Source organism: Balaenoptera ricei, chromosome 16 (assembly GCF_028023285.1).
Source record: "Balaenoptera ricei isolate mBalRic1 chromosome 16, mBalRic1.hap2, whole genome shotgun sequence".
NCBI lineage: Eukaryota > Metazoa > Chordata > Mammalia > Artiodactyla > Balaenopteridae > Balaenoptera > Balaenoptera ricei.
The window spans coordinates 48,145,353-48,170,523 of NC_082654.1; the positions used below are offsets into that span (position 1 = coordinate 48,145,353).

The 25,171-nt window shown below is 51.9% G+C and overlaps 1 protein-coding gene across 5 annotated transcripts in view; it reads right to left on the reverse strand.

Annotated features, from left to right (window-relative positions):
• Positions 1-311: 311 nt before the first annotated feature.
• Positions 312-25,171, reverse strand: part of C16H10orf71 (chromosome 16 C10orf71 homolog) — a 28,047-nt gene continuing 3,187 nt past the window's right edge. For 4 of the 5 annotated variants that reach the window (XM_059899102.1, XM_059899100.1, XM_059899104.1 and 1 more), the window contains 2 exons: positions 9,120-9,222; positions 312-4,886 (listed from right to left, as the gene is read on the reverse strand). In XM_059899102.1, the coding sequence (XP_059755085.1) occupies positions 423-4,742 (4,320 nt within the window). In that variant the 5' untranslated portion in view covers positions 4,743-4,886; positions 9,120-9,222 and the 3' untranslated portion in view covers positions 312-422. Of the gene's footprint in view, positions 4,887-9,119; positions 9,223-9,876; positions 10,054-25,171 lie in introns of those variants that run through there. The other variant, XM_059899103.1, reaches the window with a different exon arrangement.

Sequence of the window (25,171 nt, forward strand, 5' to 3'; positions counted from 1 at the left end):
GGTTTGCTCACTGTGGGAGCCGACCCTGGAGGAGGAGTGGGTGGAATGCTGGGGGGAACAGCTTGTGAAGGAGTCAGGCTGGACCCACCCTGCTGGCAGGGCCAGGGGAGAACCGGGAGCAGGGAGGGGAGGAGAAAAGAAGTGGAGCAGATCCTGGATCCAGGAAGGGGCTCAGAAGGGACTTGTTACGAGAGCAGAGCAGCGCCCTCCCAGGGGGGGAAGCCCTGCGGAGCCCTGCAGGTTGGGTTTTCTGAGGATCCCCACTTCCTTTGAAACTTTAGGGATCTCAAATGGCTGAGTATGAGTTGATGTGTGTGTGTGTGTGTGTGTGTGTGTGTGTGTGTGTGTGTTTGATTGTTCTGGGGGAGGGAGAAGTAAGCTCTTCTGGGTTTATCGGGGGGTGGGTTAGGCTGCTGTGATTCTCAAGAAATGCCTTCCATGGCAAAGTCCTCTAGGTCGTTAGTGGAGATGATATCCAGGCTTGGAGCATCTCCCACCTCCTCCCCTGGGCTCTGGGGGCGCCCCTCGGAGTGCTGGGTGGGGTCACTGGGAGGCTCAGAGGCCAGCTGCAGGCCAGCATCTTGGGCGCTCTGGGGCCTGGGGCCAGCTGCCTCGGCGGTGTGAGGGTGCTGCCTTAGGAAGGTGGGGGCAGAGAGCTGAGAGGAGCAGCGCAGGGGCATCAAGGCTGTCACGGGCAGGGGCCGGAAGCCCGGGTACAGCACGTAGGGAGCAGCAAGGGCATCCGGCGGGCTTGGCTCAGGGGAACCCCCCTCAGAGGATGGGATGGAGACCTTGACGTATTTGCCCGTCTCTGGGTCATAGAAGGTCTTGATTTTCACCTGGAGCGGCAGATCGAAGACAAAGTACTCTCCAGATTGGGGGTCTTGGAGGACCTTCTGGGTGGCAGGGTAAGGGGACAGGGGTGTAAGGGACTGGGACCCCCCAGGCTGCCTCCGGATCGGCTCTGAGAAGGCGGACACCGAGTGGCGGCGCACGGGAGGGGGCAGGGAACGGACCATGGGGAACCTGGCTGGGGGCTTCTCTCCGGGGGACGGTGGCCTATGCTCCGAGTCCTCGGGATACAGCTTTTCCTCCCGGCGTTCACCATGCTTTTCCTCCCGGCGTTCACCATGCTTTTCCTGTGGCTGGTCGGTCTTTCTCCTCTTGCTTGCCAGCTTCTTCGCCCGCCGCAGGGCCTTCTCTGTTTTGGGTGGGACTGCTGGTGGCTTGCCAGCCGCCCTCTCCAGCTGAGCAGGAGGCTCTGGCTTCTCCAGGAGGCCAGCTGAGCTGGTGGCCACGTCCAACAACGAGCCTCTTGGAGAAAGTGTCCTGAGGTCTTCTGCTGATGGCTCCAGTTGGGGGTCGGAGCCAGGCCCCCACGTGAGGGCATGTGTCAGGTCCTCCCTCTGGGCCACCCTGCCAGGGCGGGGGCTGGCCCAGGGGCTGCTGCGGGGAGGCTCCCCTGGCAGCAGGCTGGGCTCACTGGGGGCCTGGTAAGCATCACCCCAAATGCTGCTGGTGGCAGGGGAGCATGCACTGTTCTCTTCCAGGGAGCTGGCGTTGGGGGAAGCTGCTAGCTCACCAGGGACCAGTCTTCTCCCCGGGGGCCGTGCTCTGGGTGTAGACAAAAAGTGACTTTTGAAGCCTTGCACCTGCTCTTCCCAACACGTTCCAAGCTTCTGTAGGGGTGGCTGGTCTTCTAGGTCGCCTTCTGGCAAAGCAATCGTGGGGATGCACCTTGGAGCATCCAGCTTCCCCTGGTCTATGGAACTGCTCTTGCCATTGTTTGCCACGACTTTATGTATGGCCTCTCGGGGTGGCTTCAACCCTTGGCCCTCTCCTGTGAGTGGAGGAAATGGGACATACCCCTTTGGGGCTGCCTGGGAGGTCTCTGACCTGGCTGCGCTGGGACCCCACCCATGGTCCTCCATATCCTCACAGGCCGCCCCCTTCAAGTGTGTGCCTTGCACGCTGGCGGGTGTCAGAGTGCTGGGCATTTCCTGGCTCTCGGGGGCACAAAGACCAGCATCCCTGCCCCAGCCTGGCCTTGGCAGTTCCTCCTCTTTGTGGCCATTGCCCAGCAGGGACTCTGAGGACATGGATCTCAGGAGGGGCAGCATGATGGGTTTTATCATGGGGGTGGCCCTGAGGGTGTTGTCTTTAACTGCAAAGAGTGTGTGCTTGTTTGAAGTGGAACATGGGGAAGGGATTAGGTCTTTGGCATCTGAAAGAGCTGTATCCTTACTTCCCCCAATGCCAGTGCCTCTGAAATTAGCTTCCTCCCTCGGCGCCTTCCCGGGGTCCCCGGGGCTACCTTCTGGCGAACTTTCCTCTTCTCCTTGCGAGGATTCCCGCTTGCTGTGCTCCTCCACGCATGCGTGCCCATTACTCAAGGTGCAGTATTGTAATTCACCTTCCTCCATCACTTTCTCCTTCTCATCCTTCTGACCGTCACCTACACTCATGTCACTCCTCCTGTCTTCCTGGTGGCTCTCGGCGAACCACGTCTTCTGCTGATCCTCGAACGAGGCAAAGGACTGATCTGAAGAGCTGGTGCTGAATTTGGCCTTACTTTTGAGGGCTGGCATAAAATCAGACTGGCTGTCGCTGTAAAACACATCTTCCTCCTCGGGAGAAAGGGGCCCTGGGGAGAATTTCTGGTTGAAGTTTGGATTCTGAAGTCTTGCCTCTCTCTCGCGTTCTGTATCTTGAGAGACGGATCTCAAGAATCCATTCTCTAGGCCGGAGGTCTTTGGGGTCTCCGCAGCCTTCCCTGCCTCAGGGTCTCCACTGCAAAACTTCAGGGACAGATGTTTCCTGGGGCAGTGCTCCCTGGAGTCTGGACGCCAGCTGGGCCTGGCACCACCCATCTCCGATTCTCCATTGGCATCGTCCTTCCCATAGCTGTTCCTGTCGTCGGCCTCGCCGTTGACACAGAAGGGGGCTTTGGTGTTAGGTGATGGTGAGGTGAGAGTTAGGTAGTTGTCTGCAGAGGCTGCACCGGGGTCAGCTTTGGGGTCCTTCTGGGTACTGATGAGTGACACAGGAGGGGCATCAGCGGGTGTCTCCTTAGAAAGCTCATCTGGAGGGCCTTCCTCGAGCCCGTTGGGAAGGAGGCCGCCGTTGCTCAGGGATTCTTGCTTGCCTCTGGTTTTCTCATCAGGGCCTTTCAAGAGAGGCGAGGGACTGTACGTGCTCTTCACACGCTTCCGCACATCTTTGAGGTTGAACAGCAGGCTGGGGGCTTTGGATTTGTAACTGTCCCGGGACTGACATTCACTGGGCTCCTTCTCTTGGTATCCGTTTAGCTGTCCTGTGGGTGACGGGGTTATCTCTGCTGGCTGGCTGTGGCATGACTCCAGCACATGCTTGCTGGGTATGACGGGGGTCAGAAGCTTACTGATGTTGAAAGGAGGATCGTAATGCTCATGGGGGTCCACAGGCATGTCAAGAGCATCCTTTTCTGGAAATTGCCCCTGGGGATCGTGCTTTGCATACAAGGCTGGACCTCTCCAGTTGGTCTGCTTCTTCTCTTCTGAAGCATCTTGTAGACTTTCTTTCCCTCCCTTGCCAGACTTTGGTTTCCTCCAGGGGGCATGGGTCGGTTTCAATGGAGGCTCAGGCTGTGAGCTGGAAGCTTTTCCCTCCGTAGCAGATACCTGGGCTCCCAGATCCCTAGATCCCCAGGTTCCAGATGTGGAGAGAGTCCCTGCGGCCAGCCTGTTCTCTTCCTGACCGCAGCCGGCCCGGATGTGGCGGGGGGAGGCTTTGTGCTCACAGGCCGGGGGCTCTCTTAACAAGGGCGAGTCCTCGTAATGTTTGGGAGCCTTGCTTTCTGCGACTGTGTCAGCGGCATCCTTCCTCTCGGGCAGCCTGGGTTGGTGGGCGTTCCATGACTCAAAAGCACTGTTTTCACTATGAAGAAAGGTCCCTTTGCGAGCCCACTCCTGGCCCCTTCCAGTCTCGCTGGTGTCTGCCTTGTGGGCCGGAGAGGGGAACTTTGACTCAAATGAGTTGGCCGCGTTTTCGGGCGTTGGGAGGAAGCTGTTGGGGCCATGACAGGCCATTTCAGGATTCTTGGGGGACTCCTGCTCTCCGTGCTTCCTGCCAGGCTGGTGGCTAGTCTTATGGGTGCTGGAGACTTCGGCAGGCACCCTCCTGACCGTCAAAAAGGCAGAATCGAAGCAGAAGTTGACACTGCTTTCTGGAAGAGGAGCAAATTTGGGGGGATTTTTGAGAGCTGGAGGCTTGCTGGTAGGAGGCCTGCTGTCACAACGCTGGCTTTCGGTCCTGTCAAAAGATTTAATCAGTGACGACACTTTGGAAACAGGCTTGTTGCTGCTCCTCAGGCCGGAAACTGGCACTTCCAGTCTCCTCTGGGCTGGTGTCAGTGGGGGGCTGCTCTTGGGATACTTCTCCTCCCCTTGAACGTACTTGGGCAGCTGTTGGAACGTGGCCGCCCAGCCGGCATGCTCCGTGCCTTGGGATGGTAACTGGCTCCAAATGCCGCTTTTCCTGTGGGTATGGCTCACCGTTCTCTGGTGAAAATTCCCGAACACCTGGCGGGTGATATCTGGGGACAGGGCCAGGTCGGAGTCATGGAAGGATGCGTCCTCTGAGATGCACAGGCTCCGGAACGCCCGGTCCGTGAGGCTACTCACCTCCCTGTCTGCATCGTCCAGCACGCTGCCAATGCTCGAGGAGTCGCTGAAGCCGTCCGTGCACTTCTTACTCCCCTGCATCCTCTGCCAGCCAGGAAGACCGTCCCTGTCAGTCAGCGGGCGCCTCTGGGTGATGATTTAGGAAGGGTTGGATGCAGCTCTCTCCCCACAAAACTAGAGCTTCCCGTTGACCAGATGCAATTACAAAGTGGGAATTTGTTTTCTCTGCAAAAGGAAAAAGTGCAGGGTATGAATATGATATTCAACTTAGCGGGTCCATATAAGAATGACACGCTGGTCTGGATGGTCGATTTTACGTGTCAACCTGGCTGGGCCATGGTGCCCAGTTTTTGGTCAAATGCCAGTAAAGCGGTTTACTCTCCACAGCGTGGGTGGGCCTCATCCACAAGGCTGAGATCAATTCTACCTCCAGTCTTTGTACTGGAGCTGCAACTTCAACTCCCCCTTGGGTGTCCAGCCTGCTGGCCTGCCCTGAGGATATTAGACTTGCTAGTCCCACTGTTACATGAGCCAGTTCCTTACAATAAATCTCCTCCTCCCTCCGTGTATGTATACATACATCCTATTGGTTCTGTTCCTCTGGAGAACCCTGACTAATACAGTGCCTAAAGTCCAGATGTGTCATTTTTGCAGAGTGAACTTCCCTGGCATTCCACGGGGTGTTCCCTCCTCACCGTCTCTCCCAGGGCCTGGTTTATTTTCTTTGGGGTACTGAGCACAATCTAAAACTAAATGTACTTCTTTGTTGCTTATCCCCTCCTTAGGCTGTAAGGACCAGGAGCTCAGGAGCCACTAGGCTGTCTGCTCGCTGACTGCCCTTGTCCCAGAGCCACCCCAAGAGGGCACAGTCCCCCAGAGCCTGCCTCACCAGGGATCCTTCACTCTCTGACTTGCCCTTGGGTGTGGCCAGTGGGAGGTGCTGGTGGGAGCTTGGATCAAGGGGGAGCCAGCCTTCCTGGCATTTCTGTCCCCCCACTTCCTGCTTCTGACTGTGGAGTGGGGTCCTGGCAACACCGCAGTCCTCTCTAACTACAGCCCCTCCCCTGGGCTCTGACTCTCACTGGGCCCAGCAACACTGCTGCCCTTGCCCCCTGGGGCTGCCGGAAGAGTGGCTGTCACTTCCTCAGTGACTCCACATCCTGGGGTCTCCCTAATTCTGCCTACACCTCTGTGATATTCCCTTCACTGCATTCTTTTCTTCTTTTTTTTTTAAAATTGTGGTGAAATACACATGACATAAAATTTACTATCTTAACCATTTTAAGTGTACAGTTCAGTAGTATTAAGTGCATTCATCTTGCAAAACTGAACTCTGTATCCATTAAACAACAACTCCCCATTCTCTCCTCCCCAAGCCCCTAGAAATCACCATTCTACTTTCCGTCTCTATGAATTTGACTATTCTAGGTATCTCATATGAGGGGAATCAGTGTTTGTCTTTTTATGACTGGTTTATTCACTTAGCATAATGTCCTCAAGGATCATCCACGCTGGAACATGTGTCAGAATTTCCTTCCTTTTTAAGGCTAAATAGTATTGCATTGTATGTATACACCATATTTTGTTTATTCATTCATCTGTCAATGGACACTTAGGCTGCTTCTACCCTTTGGCTGTTGTGAATAATGCTGCTATGAACATGGGTGTCCAAATATCTGTTCAAGATCCTGCTTTCAATTCTTTTGGGCACATACCCAGAGGTGGAATTGATGGATCATGTGGTAGTTCTATTTTTAATTTTTTGAGGAGTTACCATATTGTTTTCCTCATTGTCTGTTGCATTTTACACACCTGCCAACCATGCACAGAATTCCAATTTCTGCTTTTTTTTTTTTTTTTTTTTGATAGTAGCCATCCTAATAGGTATGAGGTGGTTCATTGCATTCCCTTCTGGATTCTGTCTCAGGATGCTACTTCCTGCTGGGACCCTGATTACTACCACTGGGTACACACCTCCAAGGCCTAGAACAGGCCTGGCCAGGGCAGGGGACGAGCACATGACTACACGGAAAGTTAGATAAAATAGCAAGTATAGACCCTAGAGTGGGCTCAAGGTGGGGGCATTTGGCACAGTGAACATTCTAGCAGGGTGCTGTGAGTCCTCAGCTGACAGATGAAACACTGTCACACAGTGGCCCCATTCAGCCACATCAGCAGAGGAAACTGGCAAGCCCGCACGTTCCCCTGCTTGCCTGGCTGGCCTGAGCAGTAAGCTTAGGGGCCTGAACAAGACTGTAAGGGACGGAAGATGAAGATGTGCCACCAGGGTGGTAGGGCCTGCACAGCAGGGGTCCTGATGCTATCCTGGCTCCTCATAGAGGGTCGCCCACCAGGTGCCCCACAGGGCCTGATGCCGCTGTGCTAGCACTGCTGTGTTTTGGTCCTGGAGGCCAGCCTTCCTTGGGATTTTCTGTTTCCTGTCTCTTGACCACAGCACTCCGGTGGGTTTCTGATGCTGATTCATTGGGAGGCCGACTCATTTTTATGAATGAAAGGGCTGAGCTGGGGCTGCCAGAGAAAGCAGAGGACCCCACGTTCTAGTAAACTGGATGATCTGATGAGGCACCACTGACGGCCCTGGGAAAGCCTGTATTTACATACTCCTCAGCCCTGCCTTGAAAATCAGGCCACTTGCTCCCCAGAAAGCACAGTAGGTGCCTCTTAGAAGGCACCCGCACGGGGAGAGCATCGGCCCCGCCCCTGCACTTGGCCAACCTCGCCCCTGTCCCCACCCCCTTCTCTCTCTTCTACTTCCTCTCAAAAAACTGCAGAGGCTAAATGCTCATGGTCTCAGACTCCCACACAGCTAGTTCTGGCCACAGGGGTGGAAGCATTCCGACGTCTGGGAAAACTCTTGCCTTTCTGATCAAGGGAATGATCCCCATCGTCTCCATTCTCTTGGTGCCCTTTTTCTCACTTTAGTGCAGACATGGAGCCTGAAACTGTATTTGTTTGCTAGTGCTGTTGTAACAAAGCACCACAGACTGATGGCTCAAACTACAGAAATTCATTATCTTACAGTTCTGGAGGCTGGGGGGTCCCAGATCAAGGTGTGGGCAGGGTTGGTTCTTTCTGAGGGCAGAGGCAGACCCGTGAGGGAAGGGTCTCTTCCAGGCCTCCCTCCTCGGCTTGCAGGTGGCTGCCTTCTTCCCGTGTACCTTCATGTTGCCTTTCCTCTGTGTATCAGGACACTAGCCCTATTGGGTTAGAACTCACTCTAATGACCTTATCTTAACTACTTACATCTGCAATGACTCTGTTTCCCAATAAATCACATTCTGAGGGCATGAGGTGTTAGGACTTCAACATATGAATTTGGGGGGGATACAATTCAACTCATAACACTGAGGCATTCACTTTGCAACTCTGAGGGACAAACAATGATGACTCAAGACCAATTTGCTGAGGATGGCCTGGTGGACAGAAGGACATTCCTGAGTCCTTGTGGCCCTGCTGGGCTGTGAGCCTGGGCCAGAATCAGCCCCTGTCTGGAATCTGTGCTATTGGGCTGAATTGGGGGCCCTCCATGACTTTGGACATTTTAAGTCAAGTTTTCTGTTCTTGAGGTCTTATGGATACAGTCAGGGAGTCTTCTGGTATCCTGAATGCTGGGGTTTTGACCTCGGCAATGACTGAACTCAGTAACACTGGGGTTTCTCTACTTCCACGTTAAGATGGAAATAGCGTCCTTAGAGATCTAAATTAGAATCTTAGAGTTAAGTAAACACCCCCAGTCAATTAAATACCGCCTACTATTAGCAGATATTTGTTATTTTTTAAACACTCCGCTTCCATCCCTTCCTTCGAGTAAGAACACTTGGTACCCTTTGGGGAATTTCCTCTCCCCTTGGCGTTCAGTCTTGGTAGGGCTGAAAGTCAAGGAACCTGCAGAGACCTCTCAGGGCCAAGTGCAGACGTGAGACCCAGGCCAGCCCACTGGACTGTTTCTCCTGGAGTGACGCAAGGAGGGCCTCTGCTTTCCAGCAGCAGCAGGCACCCTGTTTGTCCTTTCCCAGCCTGGAGCTTCAGCCTTCACCTTGAGTCCACGAGGGGTCCCCTTTCCTCGTAATACGTATCCTTTTCTGCTTCACTTGTCCAGTTTTTGTTTTTGTTGCGTGTGACCAAAAAACCCAACCTGATCTTGGGCTCGTGTCATACTTCCAAACAGTAACAAAAGATGGTCACTGATATTTGGAGTATTCAGAAGATAACCACATTGCTTCTGCCTCAGGAAAAAGAGAGACCTCCCTCTTGCTAACTTCATTCAGATAATTTCTTCCATTCTGATTTGATTTACCTGGGTTCAGATGGGACGATATAAAGTTGGCTTCATCCCCCCACTCCCATCCCCTAGTCTCCTGATACCCAATGGAACTTTCGGCAGGGTAGCCCAAACCGAAGGTTTTTCCAGGGGCCGACTATTGAGTTGATACATACCTGTTACAGGAGTGGGGGTAGTGGGTGCCTGCCTTCCTGGGTTTTAGGATCTGTAGTTTTAAAACTTCTTTTCATAATTACATTCGCTGTCATTGCTGCCCATCTAGAAAGAAGAAGAAAAATAATTTCATTAGAACCCTAAGGACAAAAAGCCAAGCACGAGTTCAGTACAAAAGCTATCTTTAAATGTCAGTAATACAATTGGCTTTCAAATTTTTGGGGGGGGGGGATCTCATACTTGAACTCAACAAAATTCCAAACGCAGGCATTTTGGGGGAAACCAAGATAGATTTATATCCCTTCCAATATTCATTAATTTGTCTCTGGTCCAAGAAGTCTTTAGGGACCTGTTTTAAGTCTTTGGGATTTCTAATATGAATGGCCCAGTTGTGAATCATTTTTTGCTAGTCAAATTGGACCAAAGGCCCTTTTCCCATGTGAATTAATAATGCAGGTTTTGCAGCAAAGAGAACTAGAGTGGGCTGAACTTGAATCCACTCGGCAGGCAGTACTGTTCGATTTACTGTTGGCAGGAGGCTTGAACATCTATTTTGACAGCTAAAAGAACCAAAAAGCTGCCCAAGAGAATTTTAAGAGTGCTCAGAATGAAGTGTGAAGTAATTAAAATAAATCCACTATGCAAATTATAAATGCAGACCATTGGGGTTCCCAGAAGACTGTCCTCATCTTGCAACTCCTGGATATTAATCCAGTCCATGGTGGTTTATTAGTAATATTAATAATCATAGTAACTCACATTTGTGGAGTGCATTTCTTTGGAGATGCACAGAGGCACTTTGTGTTGCTCACTATCCGGTTAGCCCCGTCCCTGACCCTCGAGGCGGTCCTTTGTGTCCCCACCGCACGCTGGGTTCACCTTTTCCATAGCTCATGCCGTATTGCCACACATTATAACCCACGTGTCTTAGGAATTGCTGATTGCTTCATTCTCTCCTCAATTAGAAAGAAAATTCCATGAGTCCAGGAAGGGAGTCTTATTTGCCCTTGTGTACTGAACACACCAACACAGAAGCCGAATAAATGTTCGTGGCAATGCTCTGAACTGGGTGTCTTCATCCTGAATTTTAATGGAGGGCAAAACAGGCACAGAAAAGAAGGAGCAAGAAAGATGGAGAAGTTCTACTGAGAAGGACCCCTGGTCTTGGGTTTTAAGACGATCTGGAAAATTCAGATTTGTGTCACTAACTAGAGAGCCCATTCTGCTGCCTGCAGCACCACTGGGGTACAATTTAGGGATGAGGATGAAATCAGTTCATGTCACACATGGATGAGGCAGAGGTGCAGAAGGACATGGTGCGTTTATTTCGTGGACATTTAGGGAGCCCATCACTCTGTGCTGGGGGTCACGGACTCACTGTCATGGCGGCTGAAACACGTTTTCCAGAGGTCAGCACAAAACCATCCTGCTCCCTGCTTTGGGCTGTTTGATGGAAGGCAACCCGAATTGCTGAAAAGTCTGGCTCATAAGAGCACTTTTCAGGTGAAAGGGTGCAGTTCCCCTCAGGTAACATGAGTGAGAAAGAATGGCATATTGTTAAATCATGCTATAAAAAAGGTCTTGGAATCTGCCCTGATGAATATATAGAAATAAGAATGAATATTTATTCATGGCACGGTAAGATCCTATTTATGTCTATGGCCTTCAAAATCAGTTTGCTCTCTTAAATGCTTCCTGATTCCTCACCCCCATTATTTCCTTGACTCATTTACTCTGCCTTTAGTTTCCCCTCCCCCAGTGGATCGCCCAAGGGGTAACTTTGTTTCTCATCTGACTTAACTTCTAAGCTGCAATCAAGACCGTTGGCCACTATCTTCCTGGGAAGCTCTCCCACCTTGATTTGTGGGACGCACACACTTTACATCTCCCTGCCTGGCCTAACGGTTCATCTCTTATCTTCCTCTCCTGGATGGTTGGATTTCCTCTGCGCCAGGCCCTGGGGCTTCTTCTCTTCTCCCTTGATAGTCTCGCTGGGCGATTTTACCCACACCCAGTGTCACCATGAGCAGACACGCGCTGACGGCACGTCCAGGCCAGGCAGCTTGTCTGGGCTCCAGCGTCTGTTTCCATCTGCCCCTGGACAGCTCCACAAACCCACACATTTAACATGGAACCCGTGACCTTCCTACAAGCCAGTTCTTCCTCTGAGGATCCCAGAAATCTGAGTCACTTGTGACTGCTCCCTCTCCCTCCTCCATGCCTCCCCGAAACTGATCCCTTTCCACGTCCCACGAGTCTCATCTTTGAAAGGTCTCTTGCCCCCTCCGCACATTGATCTTAATCTCCACGGCCACTGTGTGGCCCCAGCTGCTGTCATGTCTACCTCGGGCTACCGCAGGAGCCCATAGTCATTCTCTGCACTATACCCAGAAGCAGCTTTTAAAAACCAAATCTGTCCATGTCATCCTCTTACTTAGAATCCCTCAATGGCTTTCCAGTTTGAAAGAATGACAATCAATCTCTCTTAACAAAGCCTCCCTTTTCATCCTCATCTTGGACTATTTTCCCCCACATACTTGGCTTTCCAGCTACCCTGGCCTTTTACCAGCTTCTTCAATATGCCGTCTACCTTCTGCCTCAGGACTTTTGCACATATTTTCCCCTCTGCCTGGAGTTCTTTAATTCTACCTTTCTCCTGTTACCTGCTTAACTCCTATGTATACTTCAGAACCCACTTCACATGCCCCTTCAATAAGGCAGCTTCCTCAGGTTGTTTTAAATCTCTCTGCTATCTGTTTTTACAGCACACTATACTCCTCTCCTTTGAAGTACTTATTATAATTGTAATTAAGTATTTAACTGGGTGATTATTGTTGAATTCTTGTCTCTCCTGCCAGCCTGGGTGCTTCACTGTGGCAGGGTCCGTGTCTGTCTGGCTTTCCAGGCTATCTCCTCTTGTGGCATAGTGCACAGCACAAGAAATATCTGTTTAAAAATGAGCAAATCCCTCCACCTCTGTCATGATATTATTCACACTATTGACTGGCTTAGTGGGACTGTACTGAAAGTCAGTTATAATCCAGTAGTTTCAGAATTATCATAAATTTCAAATTAGTGAATTTGAATCCAGGTGGATTTAATTTCCTTTTTGATTCCTAGCCCTAAAACATATAAAATCTGCCTGTGGTGGGAGGTGGAAGCAGGCAGAGCAGTTATCCTTAGAGCCAGCTCGCAGGATGGCAGAAGGTGTTCACTCACACCATGGCGTGTACCAGTTAAGTTAGGGTTGAGTTTCAGGGTGAATATAGGCTAGCATTTACATCAGGGAGAAATAAGTGACTTCATGACTTTGCCATTTTCCTGTTTGTCTCTCTAATGGCACTCAGTGTTCCAAGCTGGGGAATGGTTTTGAATCTCTCTGGAGGGCTAGCGTCCAGCAAATAATAGTGGTGTACATTAACTGGGGTGTTGGTTACAGCCACATCGCAAATGGCCATTAACTGATAACGATACCTAAATTATAGGTGTCAGCAGGTGAAGTGCTGGCATCTGCCCTGTGTTGTACAGGCAACCCTGGAGGCTCAACAGCCCTCTGAGAACTGGTCTTTCAACACTCCATCCACAGAGGCTGGATGCTGGGCACAGGTTCTGCAAAGCACTGGAGCGCACAAGGGGAAACGGGGTCCCCAACAGGAATGAATGGACAAGGTTTTCCAGTTCAGCCATCAGGGAGGGGCCAAAGGCTCTGGTGACACAACCATAGTGAAGACATGCTTGGGGAAAACTGGGGGCATGTATGTGCCCCAGTAGCCAGAGGCTGGGAGAATTACTGTTGAGGATGCGTTTTGTCTTCTCCTCATTGCCAGGGTCATCTTTTTGATTCAGAATATGTCAGACAAACCAAATCTGAGTGAGCATCCCCATGAGTCAGCTTTTTGTCACCATGAGAAATGAAATAGCCTTTGCACGGTCATTACTAAATTCGGACTCTTCCAAAACGTTTTCTCACATGGTGCTTTTTTCCATGTCATCCTGCACAACGCTGTTGAATTATCATGGACTGGAATAGGCTGCTTTGTGCAGATTCAGTTTTTTCTCTCTCTTCTGATCCCTTGCGTATGGCTGTGCATGACCCTCAAGGCTCTCTCTTGGCGGGGAAGCTGGAAGTCTCCCCATACCCGCCTCCAGCCAGGCCTGCAGTACCCTGGATGAGGGACCTGCAGGCCCAGGTGGGTCCTGGCTTGCCTCCTTGGAGTGGCAGTCCCTCTGCCTGGAATGTCTCTCTCTGTTCCCAGGTCACCAGCTTCTGACCACTTCCTCCTCTGTTCTCCATAGAGTTCTAAAAGAATCACTTGCGCTGCTTTATTCCACTTTATCTGCTATGAATCCAACTTTCCAAGAAGGCTTTGAGCTCCTTGGGGGTGAGGTCCCCGGCCTGGTTCGTCTCTGACTGACAGGATGCCTGGGGCATGGTGGCCACTTGTCAAAGCTTTCAGCTGCCATTGCTGGGTACGCTTCTTGGGCCACAAGGATGTGATGACAGAGGTTTGCCGCGAGTGTGTGGTGTGGGTATGCAGGACCAAAAGCTCTGCCGCCTCACGTTTTCCTTGTCTCCCACGGGACTCCTGGCTGGCAGCCAGCCCAGGCCCGACAGGTCAAGCAACCCAACCTTTGCTGGCCTGCCCCAGGCTGTGACGACAGGAAGTGGCCAGGGGACCCTGATCCAGATTGCCACACACAGCTACTCATCTGAGCCCCGGGGCTGAGGAAGTGTGATGGGCCCACAGAACCAGAGCCCTGCCTGGTGCCCCAGGGAGGCCCCAGTTCCTTATTCCTCTCTGCAGCTGTGCACTATCGCCTTCAGTTCTGAGACAAGATAATGGGACCTCAGAATGTTTCATGTCACACGGCTGCTGAGTGACGGAGCTGGGCTGGGGACCCCGGCCCGGGTGGTCCTGGAGTCAGGACACAGCAAGGGAGGTAGCAGTTGGTGGCCTGGCATGGCCGGGTTGCCAGATTGAGTAAATTAAAAAACAGGACATTTAGGGAAATGTGAGTTTCAGATAGAACAATGAACATTTTTTAGTATAAGTATGTCCCATATTTGGGCTATACTTTGTATTAGTCAAATTTCTCTATCAAATGAATCATCCCATACTTATACTAAAAATAGGTACTCACTCTTTATCTGAACTTCAAATTGTACTGGAAATCTTGTTTTTTATCTGGCAAGCTGAGGTCCTCACCAACTTTTAGGACCCAAAGTGGATCACAGTCAGAGGAGGCCAATCCAGCAAGTCAATCCTGGGATGACTCGTATCTGCATGTTACCCTGCGGTTCAAGACACACTCTGGGATCCATTATCTTGTTTGATTCTCATAACCCTTATGGGATGGGTTCAACAGGTCTCATTGTCACTATTTTCTAGGTGGAGAATAAAAGGCACGGAGAGGTGCAGAATATTGCTCAGCGTCACACAGCATGTAGAAAAGAGAACTGGGGCTGGGATTCAGCTCGGTTCACCACTTGACCACCCCACACTTTCTCCAGGATGAAACCCTCACCCCGCTGGTCCTTGGGCTCAGGCACAGAAGGGTGTGTCCTGGGCTCCTGGGCTGGGGTTCAAGGGAGAATTGACGATTGATGGAGAAAAGGAGGGTTTATCATTCTATTCACCTCCCAAGAATCTTCTCAGCTCAGCTTTTTCACGACAACCACAGGAGTAGAACTAACAATGCAACTGGGCAGCACAGGGTCCCTCCTGTCTGGGGAGGCTCAGGCGGCCGGTCCTTGCACAGCTGGGAGGGATGCTCTCCGGCTGCTAAGCAGGCCCTTCCTTTCTCCTTGCATCCCACAGGAAGCTGTTGAGATTTGCTTTGTTGCCGGGTTTGACCACTTGCCTGTAGTGTGGTTTTTGAGCTCTAGCTCTTTGGGTGGATTTAATTACCTTAATTGAATGGTGTTTTCACTTTTCAGTAAAGGCGAAGCAGGAAGCTGGTGGAGATGACAGGGGTTGGCTTTATCACACCCAGAAGGCCCTGACAAATTGGAACTGATTCTTTTCGCTCCTCTTTCTGGGTGGTTTTTTGAGACATTGAGTTGGGGTTGCCTTGAGGAGTGGTTTGGTGCAGTGAAACCAAACAGAGCCAGCTTGTTCCAGCCTGTGAACGCACACATGTTGGACGCACAGCTTCTGCCACCCACCCCATACCGGGCAGGTGCCTTGCTCTGGACGTGTGCCCTGCTGGTCCATCGTGGGCCAAGCTCTTGACCTCTTTGTGCAATTTCCAACAGGCTTCCCGCTTGCTGTTTCAGAGGGAACGTCTTTGTCTATGTCCTACATTTTACATGGCAAAATCAACATCCTCAGTTGGAGACAGGCACAGACTCCTGTCAAGTGTCCAGGGCCACTGCTGCATGTGACTGTCCTCATTCATTCCTCGCTAACACTTACACCTTATGGCTGGGAAACTGGAACTACCTGGGCAGCTTGTCCCTTATAGAGTGCTGGAGGTGGGATCACACCTGCCTTTGGCTCCAGGACCCCACTGTCCGGCCCGTGATGATTCCTTCCCAGCTCTCTCCCAATGCGATGATTGCTCTGTCCTTGTAATTCCTTTGGACTTTTGGAAATCAGAAATTTCAGGTTCATTTATATTCTAATAGAGGTAAACGTGGGCTCTCAGAAGCCACGCTTGAAGCTCTTTTATGCATCCATCCACTCAACAGCTGTTCACTACTATGTGCCACCCCGTTCTAGTGCTGGAGATACAGCTGAGGCAGGGCTGACCTGGGCCTTCTCCCTGCAGAACTGGAATGAACTGAGGGATGGCATTGCGCCACGCTCATATTGCCTTAGACAGGTTTCCATTGGGTAGTGCCTCTTATAAACGTAAAACGCACCTTTGATTTGTGCACAGGTCATCACACATCTGGTTTGGCCATTTTGGCTCCACTGGTCTGGTTCTTGGCACTCCAGGGTGGGGGGTTCTGCTTGCATCCTGGCTTGGCCTCACTTAAATGGCCCCAACCTACGGGCTAGACTGGGCAAGGCAAGGGTTCTCAGATGGACCCCGAGGTTTCCATGTGCTGGGAGAGGACAAGGCCGCCTTCATCCAACCCCAGGAACGTGGTTGGTTAGCACTGGGGGCCCCGGCAGCAGCGCTGGCTTGGCATGCATCTGAATCCCCCCTGAATCACATCACGTGTACAGGGGGCCTCAAAACCCTGCAGCATGTAGGAGTCCAGGACATCCCAGGGATGTGGCTGAAGAAATCAGCTTGCCTGGGCTTGCCAGGCTCACAGAGCTGGCTGTGAGCTGTAGCTGCAGCTGCTGTTGGTGTTCTGCTGCCCTTGGGAGAGAGCTCGGGGGCAGAGATGCTTTCTCTCTGGAGCTCAGCCCAGCCTGACTCCCACTTCCTGCCTGGGTCCCTGGTCCACTGTGTCTGGATGGGATGTTTCCTCAGGAGCCTCTGAGCATTGCCCAGATCTGGGGCTGTGTCTGGAATTAGAGGCCAGGGAGCCTGGCACAAGGAAAGTTGGGCCTGACCCAGCCAGCGCTCCCCAGGACAGGAAGATGCCAGCACCTGGCATCACACAGTCAAGGGGGGACCAAGTTGTGGGAGGAAAGCAGAGAAGCAAGGCATGGAGGCAAGGAGAGGAGGAGAGGGATGAAGAGATGGGCTGGGTTCCAAGACCCAGCAACCTGCTTCTTCTGGGTCCCGTTCCTGTTTCATAACTGTGTGACCAGGAAGACAGAGCAATGTTTTGCTCTCTGGGGCCAAAGCCCTGCTTTGTAGCACTGACCGATTTCCATGGCTGATTTCTGTTATGACCCAGCGTCTGAAGCAGAGTTGGGACGAGGCATGCACATGAGCTCCTGGAGCCTCAGAATCCTGCAGGCTCCCATCGAATTTGCAGTTGCTTCTATAAGGATCCTTGGACAAGGGTCTCACTCCACAAAAGCTAACAGCAGCATTGTTTCTGACCATTCCTGATGGCTGGGCATTGCTGAGGATCACTTCTTAAAGCTCCTAGTGGCCAGACGGGCTGGACTTGGTCAATGCCGTCTCTGGACGCTCCCTTCCACCGGAAGGAGCTCAGGCCCAACACTGCCCAGCTTCTTAGCACTGCTCCACTGGGAGCTCTCTGCAGATGCTGGGGGACCAGCCTCAGGGACCAGATGCCCCCCTGGACAAGGGGCACTGGATCCTCTTGTGGGCTTAGAGGTGCCCCGATTTACTTTTATAAGAGCATCGGTGCTGCCATCAAAGGTAAAATAGGAGCAGAAGAGATCTGACCACAAACAACTCTGCCCTTGCCTCCCTCGTGCCTTCCTGGAGCTGGGGTGAGTGCCGGCCACGCTCCACCGCCCAGGGAGGGTCATAGGGAAGTTGACAGAGAGGTGAAAGGCTGGGAAATGAGAAGGGGCCAAACTGGAAGAAATGGTTTCAATGCTCAGCCCTATGACCTTTTGGCCTCCTTGTTAGACACAACCCAAAGTCCACACCACTGCCAGACCAGAGCAGGGCAGCTGCCAGAAGGGGGACATGCAGCTCTTTCAGAAACACAGGGGCCATTGAAATGATGAGTGCACTGGGATCTGGGCCAGGTCCCAGCGCTACTCTGCATTCGTTGAGTACAACCTTGGCTAACTTACAGCAAGTCTGTGAGCCTCAGGTTTCTCATCCGTAAAATGGAGCTAAAGATCTGCCCCTGTGTATTAATGACAGGGCTTCTCAGCCTCGGCACCATTGACTTTGCCATGACCCCCAGGGCAAAATCACCCCTGGCTGAGAACTGCTTTACAGAAGCAAGGAGAAAGTCTCTGGAGCATCCTTTGTTTGTTCATTCACTCATTCATTCATCCCTTCCACCTTTCCCAGGAACATCCTGCCCTGGATCCTGGAAACAGTAGGAACTGACATGAGATAGGAATCAACCAGGCAGTTATGGGCAGTAGAAAGAGCTGGAGACCTGGGTGAAGTCCTATTCCAAGGCTGTGTCATTTTGGGCAAGTCACTTCACCTCTACCTACACCTGCGAAACTGGGACAATAAAAATCAACTCCAGCTCTGCCACCCCAACCACCTGGGGCTGCTCCCCATGCCGGAGCAGGCTGAGCAAAGGAATGGTCATGACACTGGTCCCCGAGGCAGCCACTGCTTGAAAGTCTCCAGGTGCTTGGAGCTATTGGACTCACCAGGTCCTGGATTCTCCCCCAGTCAAGGGGCCACCTGCACCAGAAGGAGGCCCAGCGAGCCCAGTGAGCCCTGGCCATCCTGACCCTGAATTTTACCCGCACGCAGGCCCCTGGGCAGCGAGGGAATTATGTGCACGCTCTTTCTCTACATATCTCACAGGAGCAGAGGTTCCACACGTTTTTCCCTCAACACACAGTAAGAAATACATCTACATCACAGCGTACAATGAACTCAGAGACATATAGTTATATAAAACAAGGAAAATTCACGAAACAAAACTTACTCTGCTTAAATGTACCACTCTGATATTTTCATCTTATTCTGTTGTATTCTTTCATTTAAAAAAAACCATTTGCAATGTAGTGAGTGATTTCAGGACCCAATAATGAGTTGGAGTCGGCAGTGTGGTTTTTTTTTTTTAACTGTCCTAGACCAGAATCTCCAGGCATTCCTGATCAGGCTCTGTTTGCTGCTGCCCTATTTTTAGTGATACTGGGTTCTCATCTGGATGGAGAAATGGAGACCCAAGGCCCAAACGCAGTGACTGGCAGGGTCTGACCAGATTCACGTTGTGGGGAAGGGAGGAGACCGCCCAGGGGTTGGGTCCACGGGCCAGGCCTTGCCTTTCTGCTTCAGTGCTGTGTCCCCAGTCCCCGTACAGTACCTGGGCCTAACAGAGGGCCATTCATCTGTTGAATGAATGAGTAAAAGAAATCCCCTTTTACGGAGCACCTGGCATAAGAGACACTTTATAGACTCCAGTATTATTGATTCCTATTTTTTATTATGTAATCAGTACTCGAAAAAACCTTGTGAGGTAGAAATCACTCTTGCTCTTCACAGAGGAAGACCTCGAGTCCAGAGGTGTTTAATACTTGGCGATGTAGGGCTTGAACCTGAGGCTGCTGCAGAGGGAGAGGGTCCCTGCGACCTGCATTTAAAGAGGTGCCTCCAGGAGCTTCTGAAATGCCTGCTGCAGGCTGAGAACCTCTGCTCGGCACCACCCCACCCCTGGGCGCCCTACAGGGCCCCTCACTCCTGGTTCTCTCCCTCAGGGCTCCCCAGCACTCATTTTAAGACCCACGGCTACAGGGGGTCTTCTATCCCCTGCATCCCATTCCACCCGGGAGTCCACTTTTGATGGGCCAAGGCCTTGAAAGCCTGCCCTGCCCCTCACTGATGGACACCTGACTCTCCATTTAAGAGCTGTGGAATCAGTAAGACTTCGGGCAAATCACGCAATCCATCTGAGCCTCAGTCTTGTTTTTGTAACCTGGGGCTGGTAGGAAGGCATATCCAGCAGCCTGGTCCTCGAGGAAGCCCCTATGGATTATGAAGTGGGTGTTGCAGGGACAATTGTAACCGATGTCCCAGACACTGCTTTGGAGGGCCTTGTCCAGAGAGGGCTTTCTCAGAGGCTCCCAGAGGAAGAGGCACTTGGGTTTGCTGGGAGTGGGGTGTCCCTTAGTAACCATCCTTTCTCTAGCCCCTGGGAAGAGAGCCAGGCCATATGGGAAGGGGCATCCCTGCAAAGCAGCCCTGGGGTGTCCCAGGCTTGGGCAGATAGAGGAGGTTCCAGGGATGGCTCCCAGAACCATGAGAAGGCAGAGGGGCTGCAGAGCTCCCTCGCCATCTACGGACCCCACTTCCCCACCTGTAAACTGGTACCACAGGGCTGGGTGGCAAAGGGGGAGAAGCAGAGCTGGAAGAGCCAGCACTGCTTACCTAGCTCCTGCTAACTGCCATGAACTTCACACGTGCGATCTCGCTCAGTGGTCACAACCACTGGGCAAGTTAGATAGGGCCCGTGCCAAAGGAATCTGAGGTGGAGAAATTGAGGGGCAGAGAGGCTGAGGAACTCGCTCAAGGTCACACAGCCAGGGAGTGGCAGAGCTGGGATTCAGACCCAAATCTCTGTGCCAAACGGTTTTGCCCTCCTTGTGCAGCCAAAGTAGAGAGAATTATGGGGCAGGCGTTTCCCTCTGCCATGGTGTCCCCGCAGGGTAAGGAGGGGTGGAGACCTCTCTCCTAACACCTTCTCTTCCATCTCCCACACCCTCCTCTTCCCACCAAGGAGCATTTGCTTTAGTAAAGCTAGAGAAGGCAACCGCTGGAAGTGACCGTCCCTTGGGAGCATCCGGCAGGGTGCCCTCTTCCCAGTCCCTGGACTACCAGGAAGGCACGTGTATCTGGGCTGGAGGAGGACATCCCATGGAGCCACTGGGAATCTCTAACACCACCCCAACCTCACATACACAGCAGAGCCCTGCTCTCTCTGGCCTTCTCCTCACTTCCTGCTGGAGGCTGGGATGTAGAAGGGAGATGGCTGGTTGGTAGATGACAGCTGTCCTTTCTCCAAACCATGTGGCAGCTGTGAGCCCAACTCTTCCAGGGAAGGAAAGAGAGAACTTCCCTGCTTTGGGGACACAGTCATGGAACTGACAAATATCCCTCCTTTTTCATGAATTCCTCGTGGAGTGCTTACAGCAGAAAGAAAAGGAATTCAGACGTGGCCATCCAGGCTATCCTTCTAAAAATTAAAACTGAAAAATGCTCTTTCAACAGGCAATGTTATTTAAAACAATGGCTTCAACAATGAGTTGAAGTGGAAAAATTATCAGCTTCTGGGAGCATCTTCTACTGTTTTTGAGAACAACAAGAAATCTTGTCTCCCCTTTCTTTCCTAGGTCAGTGGTCCTTGCTTTTCAGAATGCCTTGGAGGGCTTGTTAAACAGAGTTCTGGGCCTCACCCCAGAGATGTTCACTCAGGAAATCGGGGCTGGGCCACAGCATCTGGGGATACAGGTGCTGCTGGTCTTGGGGCCACACACTTGGAGCACCACTGCCCTAGGTTTTGAGCAATTGGAGGTTGGACCCATTTCCGGGAGGTTGTACTGACAAGTCATAGGCACTTGGGCCACTTGGGGCTCATAGCTGTCAACGACGGTGGTTTGGGCTGTGCCTGCCTGGCTCTAGGCCTGGCTCTGGGCAGGCCATGCATGTGTGAGGTGCAGAGATCAATCAGAAATGTGCCCTCTCCAAGGGACAGTCATCTGTGAGGGGAGAACGGGCAGAGGTCAGTGCGAGCTGCAGTGTCCAGGAGGCGGGAAGAGGGTGATCTCACCGGCAGGGCTTGCTTGAAGTCAGCTGGGAGGGAGTTTGCTGCCAGTCTGTGCACAGGCACCCAGCTGGCTCCAGCCTGGGCACCAAGCAGAGGGGGGTGGAAAGTTTAGGGTCAGACCATGCTCCCGTTTCCTAGCCCTGTGCAACCTGGGCAAGTTCCCTCACCTCTCTGAGCCTCCCTTCCCTCATCTGTAACTATCCCTACCTCTCTGGGTGGTTGTGAAGGGTAGAGGTAAAAAATATCAAGAGCCCAGAAGAGACACAGAGTAAGGACTCAATAAATGGAAGCTTCCACTGCTAGAGACCTTGAGTTTTTGAAACAGACCATGCTGGGAAGGAATGCCATATCTACCACTGTGGTACTAACACCGGCCAACAGAATTGCAGAGTGAGCTCATGTACGTAAAGCATATAGTAGGTGCTCACTAAATGTCACTTGCCTCATTTCTAATCTCCAGACGGGGGCGCTATAACAGTGGGAAATGCCTGGACTGAAGCCAGACCTCCTTGGGCATCGTTCTTTGCTGTACCAGCTGTGAGCGGGCCCCCGGCAAATTACAAAACCTCTCTGTGCTTTGGCTTCCTCACCTGTAAAATGAGACTAAAGTAGTACCTGCCTCCTGGTGTCCTTGGGAGGACTCAGTGAATTCGTGTCTGTGAGGTGACTGACACCTAGCAACTGTCGACCTGGGGTTACCATCCCCACCACGCAACCTGCTCAAGCCAGGGCCAGGGCACGGGGTCACAAGGACGACTGCCTTTCCCCAACACAAAAGAGAGAGAGAGAAGCGAGGCAGCGGCTGCCCAGAACCCCTGAGGCTTCCCTGTCCTCGGAACCACCTTGTACCTTTGCCCTCTCTGTCTGGTTTCTGTGCCTGAGCAAACCACTCAGTTCCCTCATTCTGAATGGGCATCAGCTGACCTTTAGCAGCCTCGGTGTTTGTATGGCGGGCATTCCCCTCGAAAACCATGCCTGCATCTCCTAGGCCATCACTGGAACTAATCTGGGGAAACCTTGCCTGCTGGATGTGAGAATAAAACCAGAGATCTACGTAAGTGTTTTGTATACAGGAGTAACGCAGCCAGATTGCCGTGATGAACTTGGTGGGACACTGAGGGTGAGAAATGGCTCTGAACCCGTGGGTTTAGCCCAGTGGGTCTGAATTTTGACCCCTTGATCGCTGCAGCCTTTGGGGCTAACCTGCTTCAGAGAGGGGCAGACAGGGCCAGGGGAAGGGACGAGCTGGTGGTGCTACATGTGGCCAGGCTGCCCCAGGCCAGGGTAAGCCAAGGGGCAGCTCCAGCATGACTTGTCCATCGCAGGCAGGGCTCAGAGGCTTGAAACCAGCCTCTAGACTGGGCAGGGAGTAGGGAAAGCCCTGGGTTGCTCAAGCAAATCTCACTTTCCTCTCTCCCCTTGCCTTCCTTAAGCTTCAGGTGAAGGCTTTAAGATGGGACATGGCTGAGATGAAATCCCTCTCTTAGCTCAGCCTTGAAGTTCCTCAGCAGCTCAAGCCCACCTGGGAAGGGGCCACTCAGGGACAAAAGGGACCCACTGAGGCCAGGGAACAGCATCCAGAGTGCAGAGGCCCAAAGGAACCAAGGACTCCCACTGATACCGAAAGCCCTTTGCTGTGCAGTCTTCAGGGAGGGCCAAGCAGAGCATGGAGGATATAGGGAAGGCCTTCTCCCCACTTTCATGGACTGTGGTCCAGAAGGGTCCCTTTCCCCTTCCTATGAGAAAGAGAGGTCTACCAAGTCCTGGGGAGAAAGCCATTCATGGTCCATTGACTCTTTGGCCCCTTTTGCACTCAGTTTCCCAAACACTCTGGCGTCCGCAGCTCAGACGGGAAAACGCTTCGCACCAAGCCTCCTTCTGCCTTCAGCCTAGGGACCTAGGCCAGCTGTGAACCCACTCTGTCTCAACCTTGACATCCGCTGTCACGTAGTACTCACACATGCAGCCCCCTCCAGGGAGTGTTCCAGAATGATAGCGATGACTTACGTTGGGGGGGGACACATCTCAGCAGTGCTCCACATGTTCCATTTTGGGGCCTTGATCCAAGGCTTTGAATGATCCCTTGTCCTCCCCCTCCCCCCGCACCCCCAGCTCAGGTCCTGCAACCCCTGGGATCAAGTAGAAACTAAGAGGTGTTTCGGGTTTTCCCAACTAATGAAATGAGACATAAGATTGAGTTATAGGGCTCTGGATTGGCTGGATCTGGTGAAATGTGATTTAAACCCTCATATGGAGATAAAACCAAGACCACTGCAGCCTGTTGGGGAATGTCAGCACTGGGTGTCTCCACAAGGCAGCCTTCTCTGAAAGCCCTTTTCGTCTCTCCAGTAATCCTGGGCAGATGGAGTGAAGGCCTGAAAGCCAAGGAGGACGATGGCCCAGGCCTGGCTCCACTGGCCAGCGGGTTTCAGTTACTGAGATTTCTGGCACAGGCTGGAGGCATAGGGCTAATTCTAGATGTGGAGCTTCCCCTTTCTGTAAGGGTCTCCGGGGCTTCCTTAGGGTCAGGAGCAAAAAGCAGAAAACACCAGGTGACTCGCTGGAGTCCCAGTGAAAAGACATCGGGGTGGACATACTCTTCCTAGGAGAACTCGGGGCCATCGGGCCTTCTCTACCTCCTCCGCACACCTCTGTCTCCTGGGTTCCCAGGGGATCCAAGTCCCTCTGTTTCCAGGACCCAGCATTCGGCTTTCCTCCCAGGGGGCACAGGTGCTCCCATCCCAACGAGCTTCTGGTCACCAGTGAGCAGGCACAATTTTTCCCCTCCTGAAGACCAAGGGGCAGACGCATGCTGGACTTGGGTCACCCAGAGGCGTCTATTTATAAAGCATTCCGATAAGCACAATCTGCCCTGCTCAGCCCAGGCCACACTCCACAGCAAAGCTAATCCTCCCGGGGGCAAACTGAACATTTCCTGTACCAGCTAGACTGGAAAAACCGGCCCAGCGAAGGGGCAGGGAGCTCCAGAGCCAGCCACGGGTCCTGAAGGGTCCAGCTCACAGGCTGCTGTACAAGCTGGAGCGTTCACTGCTGTTTGTGTGTGCACCAGATTGACCCATCTCAAGGAGTGTTCATGTACAACAGGGGTCAGCAAACATTTTCTGTAAAGGGTTGCATAGTAAATATCTTGTTTTTGCCGGCCACACAGCCTGGACAGTTGTGTGAAAGCCACCGTAGACATTATGTAAATGAACGAGTGTGGCCGTGTGCCAATAAAACTTTATTTACAAAACCAGGAGCCCAGCCCACGGCCCTGGTTTAACCTACCACTGTAGTAAAGGGAACACAAATGCAGGAAAATCAGACTTCATTTAATGTGAACATTTGCTTAATCTACTTTCTAGGACTCCTATAATTTTGGGTTTTAAAAATATTACTTCAAATATTGTTTGTTATAATTGGGTTAGATATGTTCAAAGAAATGATCCATAAATTTAGGTTTTTTTTTTTTTTTTTTAAATAACCTTTATTTTCTAGAGCAGTTTTAGCTTTGCAGCGAAATTGGGCAATTGAGTAAAAGTTACAGAGATTTCCCATACAGTCCCTGCCCCTGCCCCCCGAATGCCTAGCCTCCTCCATTATCAATATCCATGGGGGTGTTATAAAGTCCTAAATAATAATTTTTTAAAGGCTATTTAGATTTCCACACATATTCAATATTGCTCTTCTCAATGATCAGTTCTCCTCCACGAGGAAAAGAAGATATGATTTTAGATTTGGCTAAGCCCACCCTGCAGGAGTCTGGTT